We start from the raw sequence: 15461 nt of genomic DNA, 5'->3' as shown, positions 1-15461 counted from the left end.
TCTAATAATATTTTGATATTAGTAAATATTAATGAGAAAAAATCACGTTAAATGCTATTACATATGTATTTTGTAGTTGTTACACGAGTATATGATATATTTTAATAAAATGATTACACGAGTATATGATATATTTTAATAAAATGTTATATAATATATTTTAATGATATAATTATAATTTTTGAATAAATTATGTAAAATGACAGTAATTTCTTTAAATAAGTTTTACAATTATAAAAATAATTATGATGCATGTTTTGTAAGTTGAGTAACCGCATGGAAATAGGAGTATCACGTTCAACATTAATTCATGACAATAGTATCACTAAAAAGATGTTTTAAAATATAATTGGATAACCCCGACATGATTAAATGCTTATCAAATGTTGTTGTATATCATGGCTTTCAACTCTGACCACTTGCTTAAAAAACGAGAATTTTCTAAAACATATTTTTAGACAGGTAATGAATTATAACACTATAAACATATTAAAAATAACAAAATTCATGATAAAAACAAACTATTTTAAATCGAGTATCTTAATCAATGAGATGTTCCAATAAATTATTTGGACACAAAAAATAAGTAGAGTTAGGTTCCCAAATATTTTTGTGAATAACATAATATTTTGTATATGATGAATTTTAAATTATGACACATGTTTATTATTAAAAAAAATTAATATCTATGCGTAAACATATTATCATTTGTGAAATTTTTTTGGGTCCCGGGCATTTTTCCACAAAAATTACAGCACTAGTTTTCACTGCATCCTTCACCGTTTCCGGTGTGACTTTCACTAGTCCGATCCAAATTATATAGTAGCAGATACATGTGCTCAAACACCGAACTCTGATCCCTGGAAAATAAAATTCCTATGAAGTGTGGATCGATTGCGTGTATATGGTCCGACTGTCCACCGCCACATCAAGTCACTGCCACCGCCGTACTTGATAATCCGGCCACTCTTTACACCGGTGGATCCGATGGCACCATCGTCTGCTGGAACATCGTATCTACTGATTCCAACACTGTAAGTATCACTACAGTTAAACAATCAAATTTTATTCACTTATCGAGATTATTCGTTTATCAAAAATTCGATAAATAAGTGATAGCGTGCGTACTAGTGTATGTTTTATATTTGCATACATTGTGTTTGTGTATTTGCGTGTTCAGGTTTTTACTTTTACTACGTAGCTCAACATTTTGTTATTATATTTTTAAAGTGAGCTGTGAGCTTATTTAGTTGGATTAATTAGTCGGAGTGTAAATTGTAGAAGTGGCGTGCCTAATTTGATGATATATTGATTGTCGAAGGAGCTTGCATTTCGAAACTGGATTATAGTATTGAACATATGTAGATTCAGTGTAGGGTTGTGATGAAGCAAAAATATACTGTTTGATGTGTCTGTTAAAAGTAATTAAAAAAGCTGCTTTGTTTAATGAATTTCTTTAATGGTCAGGGCGTAAGACCAATTGCGATGTTGTGTGGTCATGCTGCACCAATAGTCGATCTTGACATATGTTTTCCTGCCACTGTTCCTGGAGAAGAGAAAGCAGGAGAATTAAGTAATGTGGCGCTCAACTCTAAACCAGAGAAATATGGTGCACTTATAAGTGCTTGTTCTGATGGTGTATTGTGTGTTTGGAGTAGAGGTAGTGGCCACTGCAGGCGTAGAAGGAAATTGCCACCTTGGATGGGGAGTCCATCTATGGTCCAAGTGTTACCTGAAAACCGGAGATATGTATGTGTTGCCTGTTCTTTCGTTGATTCTGCCCATTTATCTGAGGATCACTTTCAGGAATCTGCTGAAGCTGGCGAGGCTTTAATGGACAAGGAATTGCAATCTGGAAAACCTCCCAAGTGCAGCATTGTTGTAGTTGATTCTTATAGTCTTACCATTGTACAAACTGTTTTTCATGGTAATTTATCTATTGGGTCGTTAAGGTTCATGTCTATAATCTTGCCTGTTGGGAATATAGAGACACAATCTGTGATGATCATAGACTCAGCAGGTAAAGCTGAATTTATATCTTTATTAAAAGACTCAGACCTGAATGGGGAAAATTCGACTAGCTTACAAAGAAATTCCCTTAGTACAGAGTTAGGGGACTTGGTAAATGGGTCTAATGACGGAGGTCTGGTGATATCATTTGCTACAGTTCAACAGGTTTTAGCCCTTGTATATAGGACTTATTGCCTATTTAGGTTAGTGAACGATGGTACGATAGTTGGAAATATTTCATTCTTAGACAGTCCACTTTGTGTCGTAGGAAGTGACAATCAATCACATGTCATAGGATGTATGTTCCTGGAACAAGATGAGGCCAGGACAAAAGTGTATTCTGACGAATCTGAGAAAATATTTGTAGAGACTTTTGCTGTTTGGAATAATAGAGGCTGTGCTATTCTGTACGATGTATCATACTTGGGTAATATTTTCAAGTCTGAGCCTGTATTTCTGATCCCTTCTGTTTCACATCATGCGACATTAAAACTTAGTTATCTTCAGCTCAACTGCTGTTTGCTTCGTATTGAATCAGTTTGTTGTCAAAAGGAAGAACCTATGCCTTGGACACCACAGGTCACTATGTGGTTGTTGCCGCAGCAGCGTGATAAAAATGGAAATTGTAGGGAGTGCAAAATGATCGGGAACGGCAGTTTTCTTGAAAGTTGGGTTATGAGTTCTAGGTCATCACATATAACTGACGGTGCGATGAATGAGACTGGTGTGAATGCTATTAGTCAAGAAACTAGTTCAACATCTTCAAATACATTTAATCCACGTTCCAGTAATGCAGATGATGTACGTGCAAGTGATGAAATATATAACCGTTTCCAAGAAAAAAGCCTTGTATCATCTTCAATAGTTATATCTGAAAACCATCATGCACCTTATGCCATAGTCTATGGCTTCTACAACGGAGAAATAGAAGTTCTTCAGTTTGATAAGTTCTTTGGAGCGCTTGATGCTAATCGGAGTCCTAGACATGGATCAGGTTTACATGCTTCGAAACAGTATCTCTCAGGGCACACAGGTGCAGTACTATGTTTGGCTGCGCATAAGATGACTAGTATCTCTGAAATTTTAAGCTATAATCATGTACTAGTCTCAGGAAGCATTGACTGCACAGTTCGCATATGGGATCTAGACTCGAGCAATCTCATTACTGTGCTGCACCAACACGTAGCTCCTGTACGCCAAATTATTTTGCCTCCACCACTAACTGACCATCCTTGGATAGATTGCTTTCTTTCTATAGGAGAGGACTCTTGTGTTGCTCTTGCTTCACTTGAGACCTTGCGTGTGGAGAGAATGTTTCCTGGACACCAAAACTGCCCCTCTAATGTGTTATGGGATACTTCAAAAGGCTATGTAGCATGCCTTTGCTTGAGCCATACAAAATTAGCTGATGGCATAGACAGCCTTTACATCTGGGACATGAAAACTGGTGCTCGTGAACGAGTTCTTCGCGGGATTGCCGCTCATTCGATGTTTGATCATTTCTGTAACAGCATAGACGTGGATTCCCTTTCTTTTGCTGCAATAAATGCATATTCCTCTGCTTCCATGTTGACATATCCATTTTCTGCAGTTGCACCGTTTTCACGATCTCAGTTTAATAACTCTCGGAAGGGAGGACACTCCTCTCAGTTCTCCTCTGCTAATACAAAGATGGACGAACCTAGTACTTCCCAGATACATGCTAGCAAAAGAGATGCTGCAAATATCTATTCATCTAGAATTTCAACCGACCCAAGTAAAAGAATAGCAGTTACATGTTCTTGCCTGTTTCCAGGAATTGCAACACTAAATTTTGACCTTGGCACATTGATGTCTCTTTGTTACATAGCTGAGTCCTCTGAAGCTGCAAGTGATTTTAGTGAGAAACAACATATAGAGAATTTAGGGGTTGACCTGCCTAATGATGGTGACAAGAGGGCTGATTTCATTTTGAAAAGGCAGGGAGCTGAAGTGCAGAGTACCCAGGACATGGCCGCTAGTGATGATTTTGGCGAACGTACCTCGCATATTACTTTGGAAAATAGCGGCTGGGAAAGTACACTTGAAGGATGTCTTCTTCGGTTTAGCTTATCTTTTCTGCACTTGTGGGATGTGGATAGTGACCTTGATAAGCTGCTAATGACAGAGATGAAACTTAAAAGACCAGATGGTTTCCTTGTTGGTTCAGGTTTGCTGGGGGACAAAGGGTCTCTTACATTGACATTTCCTGCCCACAGCACCACACTTGAGGTAATGTATTTCACTGCATTGTATGTTATTACCAAGTCGCTGGATCATTTCTCGTAACTGAAATTTAATAACATTTTAGCTTTGGAAGTCATCATCGGAGTTCTGTGCTGTCAGATCAGTAACTATGGTGTCCCTTGCTCAGCACATGGTTAGCTTGTCCCCTTCATGTTCTACAGCCAGCAGGTACAGCTTTGCCTACAGCCAAAAAGAAATATGTTCATACTATGATCTAAAATTTGAAGCTGTCTTATACTTTGTTATTTTTGAAACCTGTAACTAATTTAATGGCCTCTCTCACTCCCCCCTCTCTCAGTGTTCTAGCTGCATTTTATACACGCAACTTTGCAGAGAAAATGCCGGATATAAAGCCTCCTTTGCTCGAGGTAATTTTCAATATTGATGGTATATTGGTATGTTTCAGATGGAGTTCTTAACTTCTTGTATTTATTTGATTGTTATATATTTCATCAGTATGTAGTCTGTATTGGTGTTTCCACCACTTGAATTTTGAACTTGTGGAATTGAGGGCAATTTTTAAGATTATGGGGGTAGGTTTTAAGTTGTAGACTGTAATTGGTAATGAAAAGATAAAGGTGGCTTTCAGTATTCCTAAATTTATTAGGGGAGTGTAATGCAAGCGGGTCAATATTTTGTTGTGCACTGGGTTCTGAAACAGGCTGATTAATCGCAGCAAGGTCTTCTACCAGTTTCTCCAAAATCCGTCTAGACCCATTTTACCCCGAAATGTAAAAATAATTCTTAAACTATGTAATATATATAATTATTTAACACTTTATGTAAGTAATAAGAAAAGTTTCCAGAAATATTTTATATTGTAATGTAAAAGCATTAAGAAATTAAAAAATTTAAGAAGGTGTATCGGGAAAAGAATTTTTAAAGCACACAATAAAAAGGTTCTCTACTAGTATGGTGTCAAAGCCACATAAATTTAATAGGTAAAGTAATTAGCACCCTGTAAAAAGCTGTCGTTATATGTAGGGAAACCACTACAACTATCTCCCATGGTATCTAATTTTATTGTATCACAGTTGTCCCTCCGTTACGAACTCTTATGAAATTTCGATATTTTAAATTATGGTTGCTACCTGCTAGTGTTTAAGGGAGTGAAGGAAAGCCTTTGGTCTAGTTCTACTTGGTATATGCTTTAGTTTTGTTATTTGATATCTCATTTGCTTTTCTCTAATCCATTCGATCTTTACACAGGCATTAAGTTTTGTAATAGTTTCTATTTTCTTTTTGTTTGTTATCGTACTTGGGAAATGTCCAGCCTAATTTTTTTCCACAGCTTTTGGTAAGTTTATGGCAACATGAAAGCGAACATGTTCGAATGGCTGCGCGCTCTCTATTCCATTGCTCCGCCACACGGGGTATTCCTCTACCTTTGTGCAGGAAGAAATCGATTGATTTTGCAACACTTGTAAGATTGGAGAATGATAAAGTGGAAAGTGGAACTAAGTACTCCACCACGGACGAAAATTCTACAAACAATTTCGGATTGAATAGACAGCCTGAAGAAGTGGTTTCCCCGGCTAAAGAATCTGAAATACTTGCCTGGATAGAAACATTTGAAGAGCAAGACTGGATTGCTTGTGTTGAAGGAACAAGTCAAGATGCAATGACATCTCATATCATTGTTGCAGCGGCATTGGCTGTTTGGTATCCTAGTCTTGTCAAGCCAAACCTTGCTACACTAGCTGTTCATCCTTTAATGAAGTTGGTTATGGCCATGAATGAAAAATATAGTTCCACTGCAGCAGAGATTCTGGCAGAAGGTATGGAGAATACATGGAAGGCCTGCATTGCTTCTGAAATACCTCGTTTGATCGGCGATATATATTTTCAAATCGAGTGTTTGAGTGGAGCATCTTCCAACTCAAGACCACATAATGTAGTTCCCTCCCTTAACATTCGGGAGACTTTGATTGGAGTTCTGCTTCCAAGTCTTGCGATGGCTGATATACTAGGATTTTTGCATGTGGTAGAACGTCAGATATGGTCTACTGCATCTGATTCACCTATTCATGTAGTATCACTTATAGTTATCATCCGGATTGTGCGTGGTTCTCCGAGAAACTTGGCTCAATACCTTGACAAGGTTGGTGTAAATACCTCTTTATTACTAATTCCGCCTAAAAAAATCCCCTACATTTAATTAAAATACAGTTTTGAAATTTGTGAACTAAAGTAGCGTTGCTTAAAGTTAGTTGGCAATTATTCCGTGTCCACTAATTTTTTTTCGATTTCATTAATAGACTGCTTAGTGCCTAGGTATGCGTATTACATGCAGATATCAACATTGGAAGAGATTGGTATAATGCAATATGCAAGAATAGATGAAGCAAACTGGAAGTATAGAATTTAAAGTTTTAAAAGCCGAACTAAAAGTTTGGAACTTGGGATAGTATCTCCTGTAATTGTGTTTTATATACCTTGCACTGTTCTCATCCATTGATTGTCGTGTTTAGGACAAAGAATGTAGACATGAGTTTTTATAATGGAACAAGTACTTGTAATCATGTTGCACAGAGATATTAGTATCTTTTCTCTTTGAAGATTGCTAGAAACGGATACTTCTTAGTTTTATAGATCTACGCTTCTACTTGGAGGTCCCACTTTGTAGTTTTATTGCTTGTTTAATCACTCGGTAGCTCATAGTCATTGCTTTCAAGGGTCAATTTTATTATTTAAAAGCTTTAATACTTTCTTGTTTTCTTGGGTTCTGTTGGTTTATTGTCATTGACTTCACAACAATCAATCTTGTAACTCTCACATCAGCATTACCTATGCTAGAATCATCTTTGTAAAGTATGGTTATTCTTATTCCTATGAAGTGAATTATTCATAAAGGATTGTTCATGCCATAATCTAATTTTCTTCAGATATACAGGTGATCAATTTCGTTTTACTAACTATGGATCCTGCAAACTCAGCCATGCGAAAGATATGCCTTCAAAGTTCAATGGCAGCATTGAAGGAAATTATACGGGTATACCCTATGGTAACCCTGAATGACTCATCAACTCGGCTGGCTGTTGGAGATGCATTCGGAGAACTTAATAAAGCTAACATTCGTGTATATGATATGAACAGGTAATATAGTTGTACATAAATTTAATGTAGAATGTAGATGTATTATTACCAGCTCTGCTGTTTGGCTACAAATTGCATAATACTTCATGGTACTCAAACTCAAGTTGATTTGTACATTATTTATTTAGTTCTTTAGAGGTTAAGTTTAATAAAGTTGTTTATTGTAGAAAATAGACCGAACCCCTTTCTCCATTCCGTTGTGGAAAAATATAATTACAGACAACTGTTTAAAGATTTTTCCTTACAAACTTCTCATGTAAAGTATGACAGCAATAAAAGTCTTAGATGCAAGTGGGCCTCCAGGACTTCCTAGTTTACTCGGCGAAGATTCAAAACTGTCGGTAGCTACTGCAATTTCAGCTCTAAGCTTTTCACCGGATGGAGAGGTACTTTTGTAGAACATTGGTAACTTGTAAAGTCATATTCATAATCCTGCTAATTACTGTGATTGCAAATAACCTTTACCTTAATCATAGAAATTGCATATGAATACTGTTGTGGAACTCTAAAAGCCATCTCTGTTGTCTTTATAAATCACATTGGATTGACCTATGTTCAACCAGAGCTAGTAGTGAAGTGTTTGTGTGTGCGCAGGTTTCTATATTATTTCCGAGCATGTTAGTTTTTTTGTTTGCTTTCAGTATGTTAGTTTTGAATTTCTGTTGATGGCCTTCAAATTCATGCCTAGCATATCGCATAGCTCAACCAACCATTAATGGCTCAATTAATCAGCAGTTCAATAAGTCATAGAATGTATCCTGCAGTTATCTTGGAAACATCATTGCACCATATGCCTGCTGATTCTTTCGATCATCTGCTAGTGAAAGTTTTACGACACAAAGATAAAACTGCATTACATAGATGCTAGACATAAAGCTGTTACATTTTTTCGTCATCTAGAAAAAATGAGCTTGAATTGTAGAGGTTATTGTCAAAGTAGCAGTTAATTCAGTTTTCAGTGTAATTCTTTTCGTAAATTTTTAGGCTTCCGTAAAACATGGTTCCCTAAATAGATTTAATTTTTTTTTCTTTTAAATAAAAATATAATGTTTAAACTTTTATACAGAAAAATAAAATTCTAAAAATAAATTATAGAACTATTTAAATGTGTGCCAAGCATGAGGAAAAAGTATGTAAAGAATTCAGTGGGATGGAGGGAGTATTCTGATTTGGGTTGCAGAACTATATTAAGAAGTTTTTTCAGGAATATGTATATTAATGTGTATTTGAATATTCACAGTCTTGTCGAGGGCCTTAAGGAATTTACAGTCCAGTGAGCCGTGTCTCAGATTCTAAGAAAATAGCATATGACCTGCAATTGTTGTCTAATGGCAGGGGCTAGTTGCGTTTTCAGAGAACGGTTTAATGATCCGATGGTGGTCACTAGGATCTGTATGGTGGGAGAAGCTCAGCCGAAATCTTGCTCCTGTCCAATACACTAAATTAATATTTGTTCCTCCTTGGGAGGGTTTTTCACCTAATTCCACTAGGTCAAGCATAATGGCAAGTGTGCTTGGTAACGGGCGGCAGGCCAGTTCTCAGGTATTACCTTTACCGATAGTGCCATAATATATATTTGCATTTGTTATCTCTCAGTTACTCATTGCTTATATTAATAAATAAAATTGGATTAAACAAATTATTGATATAGTAGAAGCAATTTCTTTACTTCTCTGTGCTAAATGCCATAAGTTTGAAGTGTCAGTCATAAAACATAGTGCAGATCCTTGATTCCAACTCCCAATCCCTTGTGTAATAACTAATAATAGTATAATACTGGGTTATTTCATTTTTCACCTCAAAATCTCTTGCCTTTGTGAGAGAAGACTTTTGGTTTTTGTGTCCCTACCTATTGCATGTGATCAGATGACCCCATCAGACTTATTTCTAATCCAGGTCAGTTGCTAAGACAGGTTGAAATAGATCTCCATCTGTTTGTCCTTATGCGACTAGCCGCGTCACCTTAGGCAAAAATAAACAGTAACACGTAGTATCAGAGTCAAGTCTGATAACCCCCACTTTTGATTCATAATTTCAGACTATTTAGTTCTACACGGGGTGTTACTGTTTCCGAGACAAAGAAAGAGTCGCATATCTTGTTTAAAAAAAATCAAGTTTTGAATCCTTTTGCATCTTAATAGTTTTTTATTAATCACAAACTGTAAACTAAAATAATTTTAAATGGAAGTCCTCTTTTGAATTATTCTCTAATTTTGTGAGGCAACTCTTATTTGCTCATTCATGATCAATCAGTCAAGTGCCATTCTTTTTCTAGTCAGGCATGTAATTTGTCGGGTCTTACTTCTTTATTTAGACAAAGTCCTAAAAATTATTTTTGGAATAAAACAAAGGAAAGGAAACAAAGACGTAATCTAGAAGAAGAAAAATAAACGACAATCACACAAGACAAAGTTTAGCGGTTTAAAAAAATTCCTGCACAAGCCACCTTAAGTTCTCCCTCCCTCCCTCCCGCCCTCCCCCCCTCCCTCTCTATCTCTCTCTCTCAGTTGTTTTAGTTTTACAATTACATTTGTGTATTATAAGAGAAGATTGTTGAGTCAAACTTAAAATGTTGGTCAAACTAGAAAATCCCAAAGCTAAGGCCCTGAACCAAAAAGTCAGGGCCTTGACATACGACCTGGGGACCCTGAACATTCAGTTCAGTGCGTTGAGAATGCTGTTGTTTGTCAGGTCCTTGAGCCTACATTTCAGTCTTTGAACCTTCTCAACATACAAACCGCAAACTTAAGAGAAAGTTGCTTAAAGTTGTAAGTTGAATATTAGGTGAGCAATTTCACCTTTGTGCATACAATGGTGAATCTTTATAAACCAAATTTTTGTTGCATCTTTACGGAAATTTATTTACCATTAAGCAGTTAGCAGTATTTATTTGGCAGCTTACCTGTGTTTTTCCTAATGTATCAATTGATCATTGACAGTAGTACTTTTAGCTTAATTTCCTAACCATCATTGCTCATGTTTGTTTATTTCTCCTAAATGTTAATTTGAAATATTAAGATTAAAAACCTTAACCTCATTGTAGGAAAATGCAAGGGAATCAAATGAAACAGACAGGTTAAAGCTCTTGATTCATAATCTAGACTTATCGTACCGGCTGCAATGGGTTGGCGAAAGAAAAATATTACTTTCCCAACATGGCCGTGATTTAGGCAGTTTTCAGTTATAAGATACAAGTCCAAGCCATAGAAACTTTAGCTTGAAGAGATTTATTTACATCTATTTTGAAGAGTTTCGGTTGAGCACTCCATATTTACAGGTATACTTCTCTTTCTACATGTATTTTTTTGGAGGATGATATATATTCATCAATTGATAAAAGCGTAATATCATAAGCCTCTCCCACTCTTGCCTAAAGTCTACACTTCAGTAGATTTCTCTTCAATGTAACGGGGTTATGCACAGAATACAACGCACACATTTTTGTTTTATCCCTTCATCTCCTTTTATCTCCATCTCATTTCTTTTGGATACTGTTATTTTTTTTTGTCTTTCTCCTTCCTGGAGGAAGTTGTATAGGTTTGTAATATGTTGGTTAAATGATATTATAGTTTTGATTTAACACATGGGAAGAACTACATTTGCTGTCTATGATGGTATAGGATTTTTTTCGTCGTGTGCATTTTATCAATCGCTGACCTGAGGCCTTAAATGTAAATGTTACCCATTTAGTGAATAACCCCATGTATAGATATCACAGTTTTTTTTCTCTTTCTCAAAAGGCTTGTTAAAGAATTAAACAATTGGTAAATTGACACATAAGAAAATAGATAAGAAGTCTTTGACATGAAAGATTAAATTAAAATACTTACATGATTAGCTTGCGCAATGAGAAATATAATACTTTGAAACAGATGCCTGTACCCTGTGTGTGTATTCAATTAGCTAGAACCTAGAGAGAAATTGAAGTTGCCTCAGAAGGGGACTCAAGGTCTCCATTAATTTCTCACAAGGATGATTATGAATGCCTTCGTAAGTTGTCACTACAACACTGTTATCTTTGGAAAGACGCTGGATTTGCTTCTTCACGTTGCAGGTATGATGTGTACATCTGTAGTAGCTCCTTTTATTATTACAGAATATTGTATCAGAAAATACCAAAAGATAATCCCATAATTATAGATTTTTTCAGTACAATATAATATATGTGTGTGCGGACGCTTAAGTGTGTGTGTGTGTGTCTGTTGTTTACATATTTATGCATTAAACAGCTGTTCTTTTTATTAAAAGGCAACACCTATACAGATGGAAGAGCAGAATAACATATACCTTGGTTGTTTGCTATGCTTAACAGATTTCTGGCCATATTTGCGCCACTTATAACCATCGTCCAGAATGTCCTCGGAGCTCCGAGTATGGAAGGCAACCCTTGGAGGATTAGGTTTCTTGGTTTTACTTGCTCCTCTCCGTTTGTTTATGCAGTTATTTTGACAGTCTCCTCCTCCACTTCCAATATTTGACGTGTTATTCGTAGAAGCTAGTACTGGTACACATGGTGATGGCGGCATTTGGTCACGGTTTTCCTTGGGCTTACCATTGAGCATGGTGCTTATCCAGTCTATATTCTCCAAATAAATTTGAGAGTTCTGTGTTAAAAGTGGACCATTAGTTGGGTAATATTGGTTTTGCGATGTTGATGGAAATAGGAGTGAGGAATTTAGAAAGTATGGAAATATATCGTCATTATTATCACTGATAAAAGCATTTTCGGTCTGAAATGGAGGTGGAGGTGGTGGTTGTATTATATCTTCATTGGTCAGAAATGGAGGCGGAGATGGTGGTTGTATTGCATCTTCATCCATGAGATTTCAGTTGAACAGTAACAATGGAGCTCTAATCAGATGATCAGTGATAATGGAGCTATATATCAGATGATCAGTGATAATGGAGCTATATATCAGATGATCAGTGATAATGGAGCTTTATATCAGATGATCAGATGAACAGAGTGAGTTTTCTTAGTATGCATCCTAAGCAAACATTTGCTTTTGATCTGACATTCAGTTTAACTGAGAATATACACCATGAAATAACAGGAGTGATGTTTGAATACGGGGGGATATAAATATGTAGATGTCTATACACACAGTCGAAGGAGAGCAAGGTAGCTTCGGGCTCAAGGTGTATAGCTATGGGAGCCCCTGGAAGCTTGTACCTTTGATGAAGCCAAGTAGCCAACTACAGTTTACCTACTTTCTGTTCAACTGCCCTAATAGAAGCGATACCTAGCAAACTAAATTCACTTGTATATTAGCACCCTTGCATGCAAATACACCAAATAAACAAATATATTACCTCTTGATGTAAATGATATCCATCTCACATATGGTGAGTCAAAGTAGGTGTCTTTTACTAATCTACATATAGAGAATCAGCTAAATCAAGAGAAGTTAAGGAGGTTAAAAAATCTTGATATGGTTAAACTAACTAGTTCATAATGTTGAAGTATTGGTCAATCTAATTGGTTTTGTGGTGGTTTAGAAAATATAGACCTGCACGCACACCCCCATCTTGTAACTCAAGCTGTACAAGTTACAACAATAAGCTTTAAGCTCTGTGTTTGTTGCTAAAACCGGAACACATCTTTCATTTCAAGAATATAGTGTCATCGCTCTCAGTAGATAAACCTTATCTTAGAATACAAAATTTCAATAAATAAATGTAAGAATGTGACGACATTACATGGAAATTTTTACTTGCGTTTTTATAACCGTACAATTACAATATATATGAACAAATCGGATAATATATAAGCACCTTAAGATATTATCCTGATTAATTTTACAACATATCCTACTTACTATCGGTTCATGGTTATAGCCAATTACCTCCACAATTTCGGTTGATTATTTTATTGATGATTTTGTAAAATATTCAAAGTAAATGCGGTATATTAATATATTAAAATTCACAAAATATCATTTTCAAGTCAAGTAACAAGGATGCTCATTTAACTTTTGGCCATTTTAACCGACGAGATACACAATTTATGAAGGTGTATATAATTTTTTACCTTTTCAATTTTTTTGTGAAATTAATTATTTTTAGAAAAAAATGAATGTGCATCCTTCAAATGCGATCAGCCTTAATTTTAAATATAGTTAATTTTATGTATTACCTATTTGTTTGGTTCATAACATAATAAATACCGAACATAACAAATGTGTATTGTATCGATATTTTTTATCAAAAAATTAAGCTGCATTAAGCATTGTATTTGAAGAAATTACCCCAATGTGAGTACTATTAAGCTGTATTATGCGTTGTATATGGACTACTAGAAGAAACGAGCAATGGGGTTAACATTCTCGGCCCAGTGGAACACGCCTGATAGTTGAACTAATTCAAGGTGACTCGCATCACATGATAAATATTGGGCCTGCACAGATTTTGTACCACAGTGCCCATAAATAAACACCAGGGCCCTTGTGCCAATTCAGATATAATTCTATTTTAACAAAGTGTAATTTATATCACATCAAGTTTTGTGTCTTGATCTGACAGGTTTTTCAACTGTAATTCAAGCGAGCTCGAACTCACTCACCTGAGTTCGGTTAGCTCAAACTCGAGCCGAGCTCGAATTTTAATAAAATTAATTATAATATAATTATAATTATTTTTTATATTTTTAAGGTTTTAAACTCGCGAGCTAATTCGACTCGTCTAAATCATATTTAACTCGGGAGTAATCTCGACTTAGCTTATTTATTAAACGAGTCGAACTCGGTTACAAATTTCAGCTCGTTTAACTTAAACGAACGGCTCGACTTGTTTAATAATATCTGCACTCGAACTCGTTTGGTGAATAACCGGCTCAGTTGTGCTTGAATTACAACCCTAGGCTTTTATCGACTTAAATACCCTAACAAATTTATACCATAGAGTTTTATTATAGTAATTTATATGTTTTTATGATAAATTACTCCAGTGATAATTCCGTGGTTCAACTAACATATTATTGTCAGCAACATAATTCTCTTGCAAATACGTACAAATAAAGCAAATGAGAAGATAAAATAGGGTTTTATAATAATACAATTTGGTCTCAATTATAAAAGAAGAGTAGCTTATATAGCGAACAATCAAATATAATAAAAAAAATATTCTAATAATAAAATTATTATAAAAATTAAACTATCCAATAATATAATATCATGTTGACACCCCCCTCAAACTCACGATGTTGAATGGGGAGTTTGCCAACTAAGAGACGGAACAACGTAACCACAAACCCAAAGCTGCAACACCAGATTCAAGAGTATCCAAACAAATTCAAAAACAGAGTTACGAATCCAAACAAACCAAAAACTTTCAAACGAATCCAAAGACGCAACAACAAAAGAGAAATCGTCCAAAGACGCAGCAACCCAAGAGAAAAAAAGCAACCAAATCACCAAAGCAACAAATTTGCAGCCATCAAAAACAATAACAAAACTGCATGCCAAACTGAATCCATATCCAAAACCAAACTCCTTAATCAACCCAATACAAACTCCAAATAACCGAATCCAAGTCAACAAACTGTATCTAATCCCCAACCAAATAAAAATTGTATCTGAATTCAAATTGTATCCAAATATAATCAAATCTCGCGAAGGGTCAATGTGCCTAGAGCACCAGATAAACTAAACCAATGTGCCTAGAGCAACAAAACTAAATCAATTCCCCCGAAGTTCCAATGTGCCTAGAACATAAAATAAACTAAATCAATCCCTCAAAGGGCCAATGTGCCTAAGGCACCTAATAAACTAAATAATCCCTCGTAGGGCCAATATTCCTAGAGTACTGTTGACGGAGGAATCTGGTAACAACAAAGATTGAGGTTTCTCGCCGGAATTAAGATCTATGACGGTGGTTGTTCGCCGGAAAATTAAGCGGTGTGTGGTGGTTTGTGGTTGTTTTAGGATGAGATTGATCAGAGTAAGTGGTGGCTCTCTTATCAGCTCTCAACTTCTTACCCTCTCAATGTGCTTACGTACCCTTTATATAGGGATCAAGCCTGACGTAGTTCTTGTGGAACAAGAAATCTAATGGGCTTAGCCTTCTTATTCCCTAGACCCGGTAGAAGCCCA

The 15461-nt window shown here is 35.8% G+C and overlaps 2 protein-coding genes across 6 annotated transcripts; one reads left to right on the top strand and one right to left on the bottom strand.

Moving 5' to 3' along the window:
• Positions 1 to 720: 720 nt before the first annotated feature.
• LOC141666698 (uncharacterized) lies at positions 721 to 12713 on the top strand. 4 transcript variants are annotated; one of them, XM_074472845.1, is made up of 12 exons: positions 721 to 1034; positions 1468 to 4260; positions 4340 to 4443; positions 4574 to 4643; positions 5567 to 6376; positions 7169 to 7371; positions 7634 to 7757; positions 8707 to 8913; positions 10415 to 10648; positions 11244 to 11425; positions 11684 to 12337; positions 12426 to 12713. In XM_074472845.1, exons 1-9 carry the CDS (start codon positions 879 to 881, stop codon positions 10556 to 10558), a joined length of 4611 nt encoding a protein of 1536 aa, XP_074328946.1. In that variant the 5' UTR covers positions 721 to 878; the 3' UTR covers positions 10559 to 10648; positions 11244 to 11425; positions 11684 to 12337; positions 12426 to 12713. The 4 variants fall into 4 exon arrangements, with proteins under 4 accessions (XP_074328946.1, XP_074328944.1, XP_074328945.1 ...); XM_074472843.1 differs by having other exon boundaries at positions 11684 to 12713; XM_074472844.1 differs by lacking the exon at positions 11244 to 11425 and having other exon boundaries at positions 11684 to 12713.
• On the bottom strand, positions 11275 to 12191 carry LOC141666699 (putative WRKY transcription factor 51). Of its 2 annotated transcripts, none has more exons than XM_074472847.1 (2): positions 11659 to 12191; positions 11275 to 11452 (listed from the first exon to the last, which is right to left on the bottom strand). In XM_074472847.1, the coding sequence occupies exons 1-2, from the start codon at positions 12189 to 12191 to the stop codon at positions 11275 to 11277; spliced, it is 711 nt and encodes a 236-aa protein (XP_074328948.1). The 2 variants fall into 2 exon arrangements, with proteins under 2 accessions (XP_074328948.1, XP_074328949.1); XM_074472848.1 differs by having other exon boundaries at positions 11275 to 11440.
• Positions 12714 to 15461: the final 2748 nt, after the last annotated feature.

Source organism: Apium graveolens, chromosome 6 (assembly GCF_009905375.1).
Source record: "Apium graveolens cultivar Ventura chromosome 6, ASM990537v1, whole genome shotgun sequence".
Lineage (NCBI taxonomy): Eukaryota > Viridiplantae > Streptophyta > Magnoliopsida > Apiales > Apiaceae > Apium > Apium graveolens.
This window is presented reverse-complemented; position numbering and strand designations above follow the sequence as displayed.